Source organism: Coloeus monedula (assembly GCF_965178545.1).
Source record: "Coloeus monedula genome assembly, chromosome: 1".
Taxonomy (NCBI): domain Eukaryota; kingdom Metazoa; phylum Chordata; class Aves; order Passeriformes; family Corvidae; genus Coloeus; species Coloeus monedula.
Window position 1 is genome coordinate 42,083,000 of NC_138781.1, and position 18,946 is coordinate 42,101,945.

The window sequence follows — 18,946 nt, forward strand, 5'->3', positions numbered from 1 at the left end:
AATGGAGGATTTTGTTTATTTTTAATATCTTCCACTTTCAAAGCGTATTAGAATTTAAACAGATTCATGCCATTTTTACTTAGAGGTAGGAGACAGCCTCAATCCATCATTTTGCTATTTTTCAAGTCTACATGGTTAGTTGTTTTACCTGTCCAAAATATTTAGCTATTTGAGGACAAAATTGTGGACAATTACTTCCAAGGAGATGTAAATAATATAAATCTTCATAAGATGAGCTCTTTCCCATTCTGTAACAAAGATGAAGACTGACTGCTGCTAACATCTATCTGAAGTTTCCTATAATAAAAGTCACTAAATTTTATAAAATTAAACTAATATTAGTTAACACTTTTAAATACTAATCAGGACATCACTCGGTACTCAACCATGCACTTCATTAATTTCTCATAAATAGGACAATGTTTATTTATTAAGATGGCCTGTTCCAGTTAGTGACAAATGACAACTTGCTGCTTTTACTCAAAACCCTCTAAACATCCACCCACTAATTACAGCAGTCAATCTATCATCCAGATCATGCTGTTCTTCACCTACACCACTTAAAACTTGATAGCTACTTCTCACTCTTAATTATTTACCTTAGAATCACTTTCCTTGTGATGTTTGGCACAGGATCGAAGCTGAGTTATCCAGTATTGTTTCTCCTTTGCATCAGCAGCTAGAACAGAAACAAGAAAATGCAGGGGATCCCACATAAATCAATACTCTTTTTTGCACAAGAGGTGACAGAGCAGGGCAGAGGGGGAAAGATTAATTATTGATTAGGATGCAGTATAAATCCTAAGTTATGCTACGTTAAGTACGCTTAAGTTTTTCAGAACAACAAATCTAAACCTGTACTTAAAAGGCTATGGCCAGCTGGAAGAGATAAGCTTATGAGTCTTCTTCATAGTTATCTCCTTTACATTAGTAAAAGCAGAACTACCTACCTCAAGATGACATTTTTGTTTAAAATTTTTCATCCACTTTTGTTTTACTTGTCTGTCTTTGTGACAGACAAGGGCCACACCATAGTATCTGAATCCATAAAAGCTCTACACTCTGGTAGCTGTCAATCAGCTACCAGACAAGCTACCAGTTCCCCAGATACTTAAGTGCTGCTCCTTTAATGGAGTTCAACTAAATCTCTCCCTAAACCCATGTCATGAACACACAAAGACACAGGAATAAAAATCACTACTTCCCCCACACACATCTTTAAAAACCAGCTTTAAAAATTACTGAAGAGTTTGTCTGCTCTTAGATGGCTCCTGTGTAATATAGTAACTCTGTTTAGGAGAGAGGCTTTTTTTTTTTTCTTAAACAAACAACTACTACAGGACTCCTCATTAAGTGACAATGCAGAGTTGATAATTTCAGTATTTTCTCTTACTTCCTCTGCTATTGAGTATCTTAATGGTTAGTGACTCAGCATAAAAATTGCTTACTGATTTTAATCAAATTCACAGACATCATTAAATTTAAAGCAGCATATTGTAAGCATTTGATAATTTCAAGTGATGGAAAAGCATCATGAAACAACAAGTGTTCATGATTTCTAGCTGTGCAACTTTCAAAGCATTTTAACAGAAATTCTCCCTGGCTGTTCATGAATTCAGTTCTGTGTATGAAAGAGCAACACACTGTACCACAGGGGACTTCTGCATACTCGGTCCTGCTGGACAACTGATACACTGTGGTCAGTATAAAACTAAGAATACTTTTGTTACAGTGCATTACATGTCATTTTTTTTTAATAACAGTTTATTTTTTATATATTACTTTGATATGAAAGCATCATGATCAATCAACACCTTACAATCAGAACACTGCTTTTTTTCTTTTTTTTTTCTTCCTTTTTTGTAAATATTCCAAAGTAACTTCACTTCTGTATGCCATATATTGTCTGTCTTATACTTGGGAACAAGGGAAGGGAAAATTTCATGTTACAGGTGCACTCAATTACTCCAAGACTGATAAGAACATAACATTCTAGCAGCCTCCCACTGACATTTTTCCCTTCTCTGACCCATCATCAGATTCATTACTGCATGTTATCTGCAGGGTGGTGGCAGGGGAGAACAATACTAGAAAACAAATGTTATGCTGTGGACAGCAATGAAAGCAGCTTCTTCCTTTGGAAGCAAATAAGATATAGCATTCAATCAAAATGCCACAGTAACAGATTACAGAAGCCACCTTGAGGTACCTTCCAGCCCTGAAAGTCTATACATTGTAAAGTCACATGTACTAAACTCCAGGTCACTCCTCCACTGTGTTTTAAAAAATGTATAGTATAATAGAGCTGTATAGCCACTACTTTCTGACAGCACAGGGAAGTAAAAGAGAAATGAGACATGAGAGAAGAGATGCAGAAGTGGGAGTGGGAGAGGAGAACAATTCAGCTGGCACTGTGAGCAGCACTGTACCTCTTAACTTGTACATCTCTCCATTAGCAGAGTAGACCACCAACATGTGTGGCACTTCATCACTGGGCGATATTATAGCTCCAGCTAAAGACAAGGCTCCTCGTGGCTTCGGGCTCTGGTTTTTAGTTTGTTCATTCATGAAATACTGCAGAATCCCTGTCTCAAAGTCCAGCACAAAGTACCTGTTGAAAGAAATTACAAGCATATTGTGTTTCTGCAGAAGTTTTTCATGCATTTACCCAAAGAAGGGCACACATTGATCTTAAATCAAGATCATAAATATACAAATGAGGGTAAAGTAATTTTTGTAGTCACAATTTTATAAGGTATGTTTATTTTGATCATTAGGCTAGGCTTTTCAGGGATAGGTGATCTATTCTTTTATTCATAACATAAGCCATTGCGCAATAAACCAACAGCTAGGACCGAAAGATCACACAAACAAAAAATAAACTAACTGGGTTGCCCAAGTGCACTAAATGAAAGTAAAAGTGTTTCAAAGTTGGTGGGTCAGCCCCAAGAAAACTTTTTCCCCCCCACAAATATACCTATTTTTCACAACAGCACAGATCCTAAATTCCATTTCCCTCTGGCAATCTTCTATGCTATTACACAGAACAATGATTTAACAGTAACCCTTGACCAAGGGGGAACAGACAGCAACCTCCTGGCTCACATGGAGGTCAGTCTGCTATGACCCTCAACAGACTAGAGCAAAGATCACACAAATGCAGGCCACCCCCTTAGCTTCTTAAAAAAAACACCCCTAACAATCTGGCTAATCCCACTAATGTGAGCATTTGTAATACATACTATTTGTGACTGTTCCTCCAAGATAACATTATCACAGGTCAATATTTTGGAAACTGTGATTATTCAGACTCTTGTAGCTTTGTATATCCCAAATTTGCTCAAGTTACCCACTTTGTTTTGAAAGAAGCATTTTGTCTCAGCTGTTTCACAATATCCCCATATGCAGAATATCTCTAACCTTTCCCATCGCAGAATATTTCCAGGATTGTCTTCACAGCCTGCGGTTATTGGTGCTGGTCTGCTTCTCTCTTTATTCACACTAAGTAAGTCTGGACGTTATGCAGGCAGTTACTGCCTAAGATTTATAGAGTTTCAGACATTTTGCTTGGGACCCCTTCCTTTGCCGTGGTTATGTTTAACTCTACTGCCACTGCCTTCGCATCAGAGCAAAGATCAAATTCTCTGCCAATTCTTACAGATTAACAATCCTCTCCCAAGGAATTTTAAGGTAGGGCATCACTACACCCTTCACTTCTGCCCTGACTCCATCTCCCACAAGCACTTCTGCATCCTTTCCCTCAGGAAACAAATGGAAAGCCTCCCTTTTCTAATCATGTAGCACATCACTTCACCTTCCCTCTACAGGTTATCTTCACCACAAAGAAGGACTAGAGGAATGGCAGGCTGAATGCCAACCACATTTTCATTAGCAGAGTTAAAAATAAGGATGCCCTAAAAGGAAACTGTCAACATTTCAGATTACCTTACTGACTTGTATTGTACCAGTTCATAACCTCCCTGTTGTGTTTGACTCTTAAATTATTTTAAAATACTACTCTCCCACTCACAAAGCATGTTTTCTCTTCAGGTTGCTTAGTAGGAGAAAACAATGCACTTAACTGCAGAGGAAGACAGAAGAACTGGAAAACTTTTTTTTTTAGAAGTCAGACTTGTAAATTTCATAGTAAATTTTAATTTTGCTCATTCTCATTTTTCCTTGTCCATTTTGGGAATATTTGTTACATACTTAAGAGAAAAAACAGAGCACTAGACAGAAGTGATGCCATGCCCCTGAGGAAATTACACAGTAGCTTGACCCTAGAGCTAATGCTTCTCCCCATCATCTCCGAGCTCAGCAAACAAGTCTAGACTTTACATGCAGTGATGTTCATTCCGAACCTGTGCCATCCTCATTATAATTTCATTGTCCTTCTATTGTTCAGGTACAAATAATTTATTTCAGCCTTTGTTATTTGGCCATTTTTAATTGGTTACTACCTCGGAAATCACCACTGTGGTTACTAAAGCACAGCTCTACAATTAACAAAAGGAGGAACAACAGCTGGAGGAGAAAAAAAAGGAAAGAAGAGGAGAGGCAAGAAAAAGTCTCTTTTTCTCCTATTAAGACCAAAGGGTTTGGGGAAAAAAGTGCCTCTGAGTCTATTAGAACAGAATCTATTAAGTTACATAAACACTACAAGCACTTCAGCTCAGAAACTTTTGCATGCTAGACCAGCAAAGCACTCCCAGAACGACTGTAAGCTCCACAAAAATGGGCTTTGCATTGGCTTAAAGCTACCCCAGGGAAGGAAACCAGCCATTCAAGTACAGAATATACCTTTACCAGCATAATGACATCAGACAGCAGCAAATTCTGCAATTCCCAAACGCAGAGACAGCATCCTTCCACATCCTTGTTATCACAGCTACAGCAGCAGTGTTAACTGGACCTTCTAGCCAACCACAACCTATTTTATGTACAGAACATCAGCACCAGCCCTGTACCTTAGGTTTTTTGTGATGATGTCTTAGAAGCCTGTAAAAGCAAGCAATGTTTCCAGTAGAAATCAAGCAGTAATTTTAAGAAAGAAAAAGGTAACCAGTTCTCAACAAGCCCTCACATCACCCTCAAGTATCCTGCCTTCTTTCTTATCCCAAAAGAACCAGGAACTTTTCACAAGCATCTTGGCCGCAACACTGTTCACATCACATGGAATCAAGCATTTCCTTTTCAAAGGTTATGGTTTGATGTGCAACTCCCCTCTTCACCTTCCACAAAGTGATATCACACAAAAAGACAAGAATAAACTGCACAGACAGCCATAGCCTCACAAAAGAAGAAGGGAGATAACACACTTAGAAAACTGCTAAAAGGATAAAAAAAGCCCAGAGAAGGAATAAGGAATTAAGTGTCAAATCAAACAGTGCAGGGCTTCATACAAAGGAGGTGGAGGAGGGAGGAACACAAAGAGATAGGAAAAACAGGAGCATCTTTCAAGAACATTTTCTCGCATCACAGACCAAACGATGACCCAGTTCAGACCATCACAAAAACACAGAAGAAACAGAGGCCAGAGTCTTTCATTAACTGAGGATGGAAAAGCATTACACGTATAAAGCAGAACAGAAGGATATGTGTCCCATTTCAGAAGCGCTGTGCAGCTGAATCAAAAGGACAGGGATCTCTTTTAACTTCTAAAAGTCATTTGTTCTGCCTACCAGGGAAATAACAGCACTAACCTCTCTACAGCTGATTCATCTTGCCACCTTACCATTATTTCTCTACTGGCCTTGCTCACATTTACCCATGATGTCATATTTCTGTAATTAAATCTCAGATACCACTGACAAAAACAAATGTACTCTTTAGACAACAGTCAGGCAGGAGGTAGCAGAGCCAAGTTATGTCATACTTCTTGTACAAAAAATTAGTGCTACAGAGAAATTGTGAAATAACTGTTACTGAAAGACATTTCCAAAACACAGCTGAATTTTTCTGTTATTCCAAAACCAGAATAACTTTTTTTTTTTAATTAATAGTCATTAAAAGAGTCCATCTAGAGGTAAGGTAGAAAATCACCGCTTAAGCATATTTTAAGCAGTTTTAACTTCTTAAGCACAGTTCAGAAGAGACATGTAAAATTACAGGCAAGAAAATGCAGGCTACTTCACAAAAGAAAAGCCAATAGATTTCTCACTTCAGATTCAAATCCATTCAAAGACTAGAAGCTTCCTGATCCTCTGGCCCAGCTTCCCTCAAACTCCTCGGATCCATCAGGATCCTCTGCCATTCCAACCAAATGCAGAGCCATTACCAACTGACATCAATTACAAGCGAAAACATTCACCCCACTCTGCAAAGCTGAAGTCTGACACTACCAGAATTCTTACATTTTAAGCCACCCAGGAGTTTGTCAATATGGCCTGACGACAGTTTAATTCTCTTTTACTTCCCATATTTCAAAATCAAATCCCTCTCTGCATAAATGCTAAGTATTATAAATTCTACAACTGTCTTAATTAAACACTCATTGTGTTTCACCATGCCCTTCATCCATTCACTCATTCATTCATAGTCATTTAAAAAAATTTTAAGATGTCAAGCAGAACATGCATGACAAGCTAGGAAGTGTAACTATGCTGCCTTCTGAACTCTTAGAAGGGAAGGGTCAAACATTGTACTAATAAACTACTTCAACCGGGTTTGCTTCCACTAGTATGAGCATTTATTATAGTAATAATCATAAGATGCTCATATAATCATACAGTATTACAATAATTCATTATTAGTTCCCTATGCAAGAAGACTTTAAGAAAAAGCAATGACTATGCTTTAAGGAGTGATAAAATGCTGGTAGTATAGCAGGAGATGGAAGTGCTCTACCACTAGAGCCTGTCAACAAAGAACATCAGCTAAGCAGGTCTTCCATGAGAAAAACTGACATTTCAACAGTATACCAGATTTGAGGCAATAGAGAACTTTCTTTTCTAAATTTTAAAAGACACACGTAAGTATCAGAAGCACATCATACGAACATTTCCCATGTAATTTACTCACCTCACTGGATTGAAGAATTTTAATTTTCCCATTTCCAGTCAAATTAATAATTTCCATATTCTCCAGGGGAAATTAATACTTTGATAAGTAAATAATAAAAAAATAAATCACATTTCTACATATTTCATCATTCAATTACACATTATAACAGAGTGCACTGCTCCTTGAAGCTATCACTTGGATGCAAACCCACAACACACCCTAAAGTATGCTCCCAACAGAAAAAATACCTCAAAATAAGTTTCTCCTTTTCTTCCCTTATTCTGAAAATATCCCAGAAACCAACCATCTGAACCCATGTTTTCACTACTCTGTAATCCCAAGAAGTTTTCAATGTAGGGTTGCTAAATCTTTCCACTGTGTAATGCATTCCTAGCAATTTGAATACTCCTCACACCCTTCTTTCCCAGTTAAGTCAGTTTTCTGGACCAGATTTTGTACAACTTCCAGTTTGAATCCATAACGTGTAGAGGTTTTTTATACAGATATTTTCAGCTGGACAACTACAATTCAGTTTCTGACTCAGTCTTCTAGAACAACCTCAACTCTTTTGGAAAGCAGTATTGTATTAATTATGTCCTTGGGTTCATAGAGGTAGCCTACACTGGAGTCCATGCTTCATAGTCAGACTCTGTCTAATCCCAGACTTCAAGTTTAAAACTGGTATGGATGTCCAAATACTGCACACTAGCGCAGACAAATCCTTCTGACTAAAGACAAAAATCTTCCATTTTTCCATCATTTCCAAACAATAAAATTCTTTTCATTATATAATGACCTAACACAGCAAGTACTTTTGGATGGACAGGGATGCTGGGTTGTTTCTACAGCAGGCTAGCTTTGTTTTACCTTTTTGGAGATTTTTTCCTAGCTATTTAACTCATTGATGAATAGAGGAACTTTTCTTTCTAAAACACCACTTTAGGTCTTCTGGAGACATCTTTCCTCCTAAGCCAGTCTCACAATACATACTTTATGATCTACTTTTTATTTTGTTTTAGCCACAAAAATGCAAATTGTTTAAATAAAATATATTTATTTGAAACAGGACAGTATTCACCCAGATTTAAAATCCTAATAGGCAGCATCACCTTCCCTACCACATTGGAAAAGTAACAATTCTTGTGTTTTCCTTTCTCAGGCTGCTGAACTCATCATTCCAGACAACATGACAAATACTATGCTCTACTCCATACTTCAGCACCAAATTAACTCAAGAACAGAAGCAGCCCACAATAGAAGAATTCCATAGAATTCCCTACCTTCTTCTTCAACCACTGTTCTCAACATTTCTGAGTTTCCAAACACGTTTTCCTTTTGCTCCATTCCGATCTCCCCCCAGTCACTGCCAGCACGTTTTCCAGTGATTCCATTACCCTCTAAATGAAGATTTTCAAGAATAAAGAATCAAACTATTCTGCAATTTTCTTCCTTTTTTAAAAAAGTAGTTTTAAAATAAGTAAGAACTGTGGGATAGAAAGTAAATTACTGTGTCAAAGAAAAGCAAAATTTATGGCTCCAGTAACTGAATGAAATGTTGCTTAGAAATATTTCATTTTTAGGAAACTTTATCTTATTAGGACATCCTGAACACCACATTTAAACAACTGTTTCTTTTTTTCTCCTTTACCTTGATCCATAAAATTAATGGAATTATTCAAGCCAAGAAAGATAATGCATGGCACGCACACATTTGACAGCCAAGGTCTTTATTATTAAAAATTATCTCCAAAGTTGTCATTTAAAGACTGATGATCAGGAGAACATGCTTACATTTCAGTAACTCTACCATCCTTTCTGCACTGAGGTTCCTCAATTTATCATTTTCTAACATAAGAAGGCATAAGAACCACAGTATTCATTAAAAGCTTTACTCACTTTGAGCATCTCTGTATGAAAACTGGATTTTTAGAACAGTAATTCTTCTGCATTATTGGAATTCAGTCAAGATGAACTACAATTTGCTGGATACTTTAAGAGATGTTCCACATCTAAAATGCAGTAAAGAAATAGAAGTATTATCCACAGCTAATAGATGAGCAGCTTGTTTTTGTTGATCATGCCCTTTATGATTTTAACATCCACAGAATTCTCGCACAAATAAAGTATTAAGAGAAATCTCCTTTCCTGTTTTGTCAAGTCCCAGCAAGCTCTCTTTATGAGCCAGAATGTCACTTCTTTCTCAGTGAAGAAACAATTGCTACTGACCAGCTCATCAGGTCATCAACTTCTGCTGACAATGCCAATTATTTTCAACTGTCTGATCTTCTCTGTGGCAGGAATGGCTATTTTGCCCAGATTTTACAGAAAAAAGAGACTACAGTAAGAATAAACACTGAGAATTGCTTAGGGGTTGCTTCTTAGAAAGGAGGGAGGAAGAATACGCCTAAAAATAATGCATCCATTTGTACCCATCAGGCTTTGAATTCATAGAGAATTGTGGAAAAGTACATTCATCTATGCTTCAGTACAACATGGCCATGCTGAGAGGTAACAGCTGCAATTTAGGGGCAAACATAAACAAAAGGTACACAGTTGAGTTTGACACCATTAGCAGCACCTACTGCCCACAGCCCATCACGCTGGCTGGCTACCCAATGCTACCTTGTGTCATTTAGCAGCCCTTGCCACCTTCCTTTTCCTTGCTCCAAATTCACTACTACTTAACAACTAAACAGACGCAAATTTTTGTACTGCAGGTCAAGAGAAAAGGGACATGACTGGGGGAATAAACGGGCTGCTGTAATTTGAATTCTGGAAATGTTATTATCCAGCTCGATTCAGATCACAGATTAAAAACAGAGCTTCCAGGCAGGAAAATATGCTTTCCTTCATAAGAAAAACAACAAAGACCTAAAACAAAACAAGAACTGAGTAGTTACACATCACTTCTAATGATCTGCATGTAATGAAAGGATGTTAACCTTTACAAAGACACAATTCTATGAGATTCTAAAACAAGATGAAGGAAACACACACGAGACAACTAGCCAGACACACACCAACTTCATTCCCCATCTGAGGGGAAGGCAGTGCTCTGCATGACACAAGGCTCAGTAGCTAAATTGGTTCTCACTGAAGACAAGTCCACAGGAGTTATTTGCAGTCATCTGGATACCAAAAGGAAGGAAGCTGTCTGGTTCATCTTCTCCCAGTCCCCCCTTTCCACTTTACCCAGGAGCAAAGCTTTGCTCCTTTGAGAAAGTAAAATTACAGACACCTACTTTGCAGCCTGTATGGACAACTGCTTCTCTGTTCCAAGTCTGTGTGCAGTACTGTACTGTCCCAACTAGCAATAAAAATCCCACCAATAAACAAGGCTTGTACCCATCAGGCTTTGAATTCATAGAGAACTGTGGAAAAGTACATCAAGTGCTTCACTTTCTTCTGTTATCCCAAAATCTGGCTAATTTGGGCTTTATATTTAGATGTTTAGCTTTCACCTAGTCATGCTCAGGAGGATGCAAAGAAGTAGAATGCATGTAGTTAGTCAAGGAATATTCTAGTTGCAAAGTACCTTAAGAATACCAAGAGAAACAACTGTTAGAAGAACTTATTGCCAAAGTTGAGAGTCAGTAAGTAAATGACAAAAACTAATTTGCTTTCATTTTCATAACAAATCACCTACCAAGAAAATCCAAAACCGCAAACACACAAAAAGCCCTGCAAACCTAAACACTGGGGGACAGGGGAAAGGGACACACACACTAAGAACTGGAAATTTAAAGAAAACATAAATATACATGCAATGAGACAATCAATTATGCCTAGCTTGTGAAAGAAGCTTTTACACACTAATATTTGCAAATCTCTCTACTCACATTAGCAGTTATCACAACTGATAACTGAGCAAACAGCTGCATCACCACACAGCTTTAAACATCTCCCAAAATTACACCAGCTACGCCAGGAAATCTTATTGCCTATTCTTTTCTGTAACACAAAACCCCACCAAAATTGCAAGCAATACAGAAATATTTGACCTTCCGAAAAACATGTCACTTTTTTGCTTGACATTTTCTGTAATACGTTTCAAAAGATCTGACAGGTTTGGCAAGCACACTTCGCATCAAAAATTGCCTGGTGCGTAGCATCAATTCATCTTTCACAAAGTACTTCTAAAAAATACAGAATAAATAAACAGCTTAGAGGTTGGCCTAACATACCAAAACATACAACTCTCCAACAAACTAAACACCAAATTTGAAGGAAAGTAATCAAAAAGAAGGCAGCACTGAAGGCAGCCACTGTGAAGGCAGCTGCTCAGAGCACTAATGAGTCCAACAGTGACTGACACTACTATGTATTATTCTCTCAACAGTCTCTCCTTTGAGTAGGAACATACACACACACACAGAGAACACACTTCCAAGATGGTAATATATGAAGACAAATCAATAATGAAGTGAGATTTGACCAAGGGCAGTATTTTATGGAGATTTCTGTCTGCTACTTGTCACATCCTGCAGGAGACTTCACAAATTGACTAGAGAGGATGTGACCTTTGCTTGGTCTTTCTGCTACTTGCTATTACAACATCCACAAATGAATCAAATATATTCATTTGACAGCCTGGTTCCCATGAAACATAATGAGAGACTCGCAGCAAATTCAGTCCCCTAATATAATGCCCCCACAACACACAGTCTCAGAGCCTGGAATTGCTGGTTTTGTATCAGCATTACCATGCAACAGAGTGGGAAGAAAACCACATCCCACCGAATTTGTGTGAGTCAGCCAGGTCTAAATCACAGTTTTATCTCAAAATACTACCATTTATAATCCAAATTCTCTACAATTTGCAGCTACTAAATTTTAGCAATCCCAAACATAAACACCCCTGAAAAAGGCTGTTGAACAAAAAACTTATGTTCAATTGAAATATCCCCACAACCCTCTCCTTCACCCCAGCAACTAGAGCTTGTCCTCTGAACTACATTACTAGAATGTCACAAAATGTATGAAGGAAGCAGTAAACCCCCATGTAGTCACACACCCTGTGTCTAATACACACTATCTTCCACTGGCTGCATCCTAAGCTTTATTACCACTTCCCTTTTATGGTGTACCAGTGATGAATTGAACCCTTATCTGCAGAGGTAAAGCTGGTTTATGTTTCCCTCATTTATACATCCCAACTCTTCCCCTCTCTTCTCCAACAACTTGCATTCCTCCCTGATTAAGAATTAACCCAGCACTATTGTTATTCAATATTACGTCCCATCTAGGAGAAACACCTTCAGATATCTGTAGATTTTTGGAGTTCTCTTTTGCTCCCAAGAGTTACAGACTGTATACAGAAAAGCACTCAGCTATGAGAAAACCAGTATGACCCCAAGCTTTTATGCCAGACCTGATGTTAGTTAGGATTTCACCTGGAGATAAAACACTTGCAGGGACTGAAATATTAATGAAACAAACAACAAAGGCACAGGGAGTGACCCTGGACAACAGCACAAATGCTGAAGCTGAGAAGGAGACAAGCACTGGATGAGAAACCAAGAGATGGCTTAACACCTCCAGGCATGAATATCAGGCAAACTATTCAGGTAATCAGACCACAAAACAGACAGCAAAGAGACTGCAAATAGAAGTAGCTCAAATGACAAGACTACCTTCAATTAGAGTAGCTGTAGAGTAGTTCAGCTACTTTCAAGTACTGCTTTTTGCTCAATTTAACAATGAGAGTACAGAAATTAGGAGGATCATTCAAGTCATATCTTAAGCCAATTACAGAGACAAAAGGAGTCTGTTATCTCAGCCCAAACTATTTGGCCTACGTGTCTCCATGTTAAAAACTAGGGAAATTATCTATGCAGGTAAAACCTAATGCTGCTCGAGTGAATATGGTCCCACATTCAACAGTAACAGCCTGTAGTGGTAAGTCAGGAATCATCAGGGAGTTGACCTACACACAAACGAAAAGGAGTAAATGTCAGTGCAAGCAAAATGGCCATTGGAGTCCTTTCAAACTCATTTTTACTGCTTACTGGAAACCAAGGTTGCCTTAAGACACACTGTAAAAACCCCAGTCACAGGAAAGACATGCAACTATCGTAAACTCTCTTCTAACAACTGCACTATTTTGCATATGGTAATTATTGAACTAAATAGCTAAATCACTGAACTATCTTCACTATTACTTCTTCCCTGTTTTTTTTATTTTTGAACATGAAACACAGAAGTTTAGATAGGATTCATAAACTCTCTTACTAAAAAGATGTCACCAACCTAAAAGTTTTCAATAGAAAGATGTTGCTGAAAATTAATTAGAACAGTCACACATCATTTTTTTGAGACAAACATCAGTTTTACTACAACCACTCTGCTGCCAACAAGCGAGAGACAATTTACAGAGGAAATGAAGTGGAGGGATGAAGGAGCAGACAAGCGGAACAGTCTGGCAATGGGATGTGCCAAAAGGTTTTCATCAAATCTACCTAAAACCAAATAAACACAAGTCTGAAGAATCATTTGACACTGCAGTCTAAAAAAGCACTTTAATAGCTAGACTTCCAACCACCATCCAGAACAAAACACTTTACTGCACTGGATTATACGTACATTAGGCTAATTATTAGGTTGGTGAAAATTGAGGGGTTTTGCTACTTCTCACAAATCTCAGAGATATTTAATTCTGTTCAAGTTACTGATATGAAATTCTGAAGAACGTGACACTCCCCTGGAAGCTAAAACCCTTTCAAAATCTATATTTAATCTTATTTACATTTTATGTAATCTCCATGGATGAAGACTTAGGAATAAGCACAGATATCCTCTTAACATTGCTTGCATTCTGTGTGAACAATTCCATTCCAAAACTACTTTACTGCATACATGAAAGTAGCTTTGGTATTTCTCAATATACATATATATCATTCCTTTATGATCAGTTAATGAAGAGAAAAAAAGAAGGTTAAACATTAAGATATGAGTCCAACTTAAATCTCCAAATTCCAACCACTTGATTTAGGCAGAAACATGTTTACACCACAGTCCACAGCAATGGTGCAAAATAAGCAGCTACTGTTCCCCCAAAATCTCAATGAAATGTTAGATGGGCAAAGTGAAAAAAGGAGCCCTTAGAAAGCACGAATGAGTTCAGCCATAATTTCTCTCTCTCCCTCCTCAAGGATGAATTACTGACTTGCTCTTTAGAAACCTACTTCAGCTGAACTAGCCTTCCCCTATTTGATGTCACGCAGAGCTATTGCTCTGTCACCTTCCCTTCTCTGTCCCCATCACTGCCCAGTAGCAGCACACAGCAACACATCCCAGTACAGCCAATCCAGTAATGAAAGCTGGAGTCAGAATAACAGAGCCAGGTCAGTCTTTGGGTAGAAGGGAAACTTAGCAGAGTCATCGATACAGCAGGAAAACAATCAATTCCTCTGCAACCTCAAGCATCACATGGAAACCACTGGATTTTCAGCATTTCCAGTTGTAGGTCTGTGTGGATACACTTGATCCCAGGCCGTAATTTGGTTCACGCTGACTAAGAAGCAACAAGTAGGTCTCATGCCCTGTGGTGAACCTGTGAGATGGAAAGCTCCTGGCTCAGGTACAAGGAAGTGAAGGAAACCAGGAAAAGTATTTCAAAAGGTGGTTTCAAAACCCAAAAATGCAAAATAACCAAAGTACATAACAAGATTACAGCTAAAATGAAGACAACGATCCAGTTTACACTACTGCCAAGCAGCCAACTACTTCACTGCATAAATATTCTATCAGGATGGATCCAACTGGAGCACTCCCTGAACTGCATGCCAGGTGACTCTCCCCTTGAGCAGGGATGCCTCTCAAGGTTTAAGATTCCTTACCTGACCAAGAGAGCTTTCCTTACACAAAGCAGAGCGATCCCTTACCTGTGACAGGTTCTTGGACACCAACTGATAGCATGCTGAATTAACTCTAATGAAACATTGCTAATCCACAGAGCTGCTTAATATTGTAATAAACATTGTATGGATAATTCCATTATAGATAAACTTTTGTCCAAGTCTGAGACTAAGATTGGATCCAGCGCCACATACTCTCCACAAGGAGTTATGTAAGCAAGAGGGTCCCCTCTGAACCTCATGTCTTAACATGAGGGTCCTCCTTACTCATTGCATCTCTGGTCTACATGTGAATCATTCTAACTTGATTCTAACTCAACTTTTCCTGAGTATGTTTCTTCCATTCAGTAATTAATAAGGTGAACCTTGCCATCAAGCTCATTGAGCCTTGTCAAACCATTGCTAAACCTTTTTAAATTCCATCAAATTTATTTAACTCTGTCAAATTATTATTTAGCCTCAGTAAAACGTATTGCTGCTTCTCTCTTTTGAATGAGGTGCATATTCTACTCATCCACAACAAGGTCGCATGCATTTGTGATTGTACTTAGCAGTCTTGACTTGACAGCACAGAGAAGCTCACTTATTGCCCCACTACCAACTTCCAACTACCCCAAATTCCTGGGAAGTAAGCTTTTATGTAATTATGCACAACTACTTTCTCCCAGGCTGAAAACACAGCCTGCCCCACAACAACAACTACTTTACTAACAAGAATCTTAGACAGATATTCAAAAAAACCCAATAGTAAGAACAATTTGCACCATTCAGCAACAGCACTCCTGCCAAATTAGTCTCCACTGTGCTCACATTTTAAAATTACGAAACTCCTTTTTCCAAGAGCCTCCTACATTACATTACATACGTTTCTGTCAAGTTCACTGTTGTATCTTACTGAATTACTGAGAAGAGTCATACTGGCTGATCAGCTGGCAGGTAAATACTTTCAAATAAAATTTGACGTCATTCTTTAATACAAAAGCAATCAGTCTGCTCTACAAAAGTCAAATTCACTAGCAACTTTTTTAAAGCCTAACAATTTCTGCTGTCATTCCTATGGTTACAGTCATGCTAGTATTAAAGACAATTTCGGAACTGCTGACCTAATCCACCCTCCCACACAAAAATAACTCCTTTGCCATAACTGAAACTATGAACTTTTGAGCTATGAACAGCTATGAACCAACAGCTTCAAAAGGAAAGTTTAATTTCTTCCCTTTTGCAATAAACTAGTACACGGGCATTAAAGAAATTAGGCCAATAATGGCAGTATTATAGCAAAATCAAATTCTTTTAAACATGCTGTCAATGTCTCTGCTTATCAATGACATAGAGCAGAATGACCTGCCCAGAAAAGATAAAAACTATGGAACATTTAACTAACTTAATGAGACAAATAAAACATCTCTTAGAGTCTGCTTCTAGTTCAACTTCAGATTTTTATAGAGTGTCTCAGGTCAGGTTTGTGCTCCCCCCTTTAGGCAAAGGTAAAAACCAGCATCAAATATAGCAAAACAGCAGGCTTTTTTCCACATGACAGGAAGTAACATCAAGTTGTGAGATATCTATTAGACTTGGTTCTACTAACAGCTGGAACCTCAAATCTTACTTTTAGTGCCAGAACATTTACGCTACATTTCAAACTTCTTCATGAACCTCCACAGTCATAATAATGAAATGCTACAGGGAGATTTGGAAGAAGGAAAGTTGTTACACTTTAACCATTTCCTCAACTAGCAGTATGTTTTCCTTCAGTTACCAAAAGTCTACAGCTTTAAAAAACAGAAGCAAGAAAAATTACTCAACCACACCAAGTTCTCCTCAGTAATGACTTAGAATTTATTTCAATGTCTTTCCTGCAAATGTAGTTTAAGGAGTTCTTCCATCTAGCTTTTTCCCTTGTCCCTAATTATGATTAAAAAAATCAATGGTGTGTTAAGTACTTCTCTACTTCTCCACTTGTTTGTAGTCTTTTTCTAGTTTATTCTCAAATGTTATTAACTGTTTGCAATCAGTCTTAATAGATGCTGCTCCTTAGCTGATAGTTTCTCTGACCTGACACTACAAATAGACAACATATGATTCCATTATTTCCACTTCTTCCTTCCCCAGAAAAATAATTCCTCTTGGTTATTGTATCTGAGACATCCAGATTACAATCAGAAATGCTCAAGCAAAAAAACAGCAGGCGGGGAAAAGTCCAAAAAGAAATATCCCAAATGAAAATTTGAACTATGGAGAGATGCATTTTTTTTTTACAGACATTTCAAAAAAATTACTATATCTCAAAATAGAATACTGTAAAGAAGTATTATTCATGCACTTCATGGAGCACAAACCCTTAAGTCTCTTTCCTAACAGAGATTTGACATTCGAAGGTCACTCCTGCTCTGCAGTGGTCTTTGGTACCCTACTGCCTTGCCTTCACCACACCCCTCAGTACTCACACTGGTCCTGTCAAATGCCCCGCAGCATTTGATAAGGTACCCTTCTCTACTCTTCATTTCATTTTGAGCACTGACAAGCAGACAGCATATAAAAGAACAGTAAAAAAAAAAAAAGGAAGAAAAAAAAAAGACCCACAACTTACTTCAAGAAAAAACTTCTTAAGAACAGACTAAAACACCAGCAATAATTTTAGGCATACTGTTAGACTCCTCTAAGAGTAAACCTCATGCTTGCTGTTAGAACTGCAGTAGCCAGCTTGCCTACTATGCAGTCTCTGAAAGAATGAACGAGCAGATAACAATGCACAGAAAGAATTTCAGGAAAAAATTCAATAGCAGGAATTTCAAGAAACAGAACTTTTTTCATGTGAAGGGAAAGACAAAAGGTGGTTTCATTTTTTCCTTCAGCAGTATAAACATGACACAATTTAAGTGAACCTTTGAACCCTTTCCTGGCAAATGTGTACAGAAAGAAGGTGCAAGGGGAGTGGAATAAACCAACTCACAAGCGTAAAATACTCTTCTAAACAGAAGAGACCCATCCAAGAGTCCAAGTACCTAACAGAAGACAATACCACCAACAAACGAAAAATGTAAGCACAGAACAAATGGAGTTAATTAATAAATCGCCAGAGCAGAAACAGTTTTCACATTTCCAGAACCAAGTTAATTTCATAATTCTTTTTCTGCTAAAAAGCAGGCAATTCAGCATTCTAATAATTAAATCCAGTTGAGGGAATTATTTAATGAAAGTTAAAACTCAACATGAGTACTCAGAGTAGGTATTTTCAGTCTCTCAGACATCTGTTCCTGATGTCCTGACACCATCTCAAGTAAAAAAATATCTGTGAGAAACTGCACTATATTTTTGCCTATACCAGCTGCTTTCTCTATTAGCAGCGACAGTTTCCCTAAGCTTTCCAGCTCCCTCAATTGAGACACCTATTCCCATCTCTTAGGCTCAATCTGTTCAAGTGCCACTTTTGAAAAATCAATTCTTAAGCTCAAGGGGAATAAAACCTACAAACAGCATCATGTCATTAGCCTCCTCTCTGGAACCTGAGGTCACAGCTCATCTACCTCTAATTTTCAGCACTTGTAATATTTTCGTATCTGATCTCCTTACTTTCAAATGTTTTCTTCTCTTCAGTCCATCTCCTATACTTGCTGTCACAGTATCAAAAAACAAGATCAAATAAATGGGAAAGAGATAGATCCTTAGAACATGGAAAGGAGGACAGGTGGACTCGTATCATCTTTCCAATCCTACAGAAAAGCTTAATATTCCACTGCCAACCTGTTTGTTCAGCTCAAGGAGCAAGACTACAGCTGGCAGCTGCTCAGCTCTTCTCAAGGCTTTAATTCTTCCATTTAAAAACTAGCATAGAGAAAAGATAAAAACCTAAGTGATGAGCACTTGTAAGCTGCTACAGTCTGCTTAGACAGTCCAGCTATTTTCTGCAGCTCGTCCCTCAACTCAGGGACTCCTACTAGAAACCCCATGCCGAAGGAGCAGCCAGCTAAGCCTCCCACCAGTTCTCACAGTCATCTGACCCCTCTACAAAAGGTCAAAGCACAGAGAGACACTCACTTCCAATAATTTTTCTTCATGGACAGGAGTACAGTGTGCTACAGGAAGCC

The 18,946-nt window shown here is 38.1% G+C and overlaps 1 protein-coding gene across 1 annotated transcript in view; it reads right to left on the bottom strand.

Annotated features, from left to right (window-relative positions):
* The window catches only part of OSBPL10 (oxysterol binding protein like 10), a 110,421-nt gene that overhangs the window by 76,960 nt on the left and 14,515 nt on the right, over positions 1-18,946 (bottom strand). Inside the window, exons 2-3 of the mRNA XM_082295745.1 lie at positions 2,430-2,611; positions 600-679 (exon numbers count right to left, since the gene is read on the bottom strand). Of these exons, the coding sequence (XP_082151871.1) occupies positions 600-679; positions 2,430-2,611 (262 nt within the window). The remainder of the gene's footprint in view (positions 1-599; positions 680-2,429; positions 2,612-18,946) is intronic.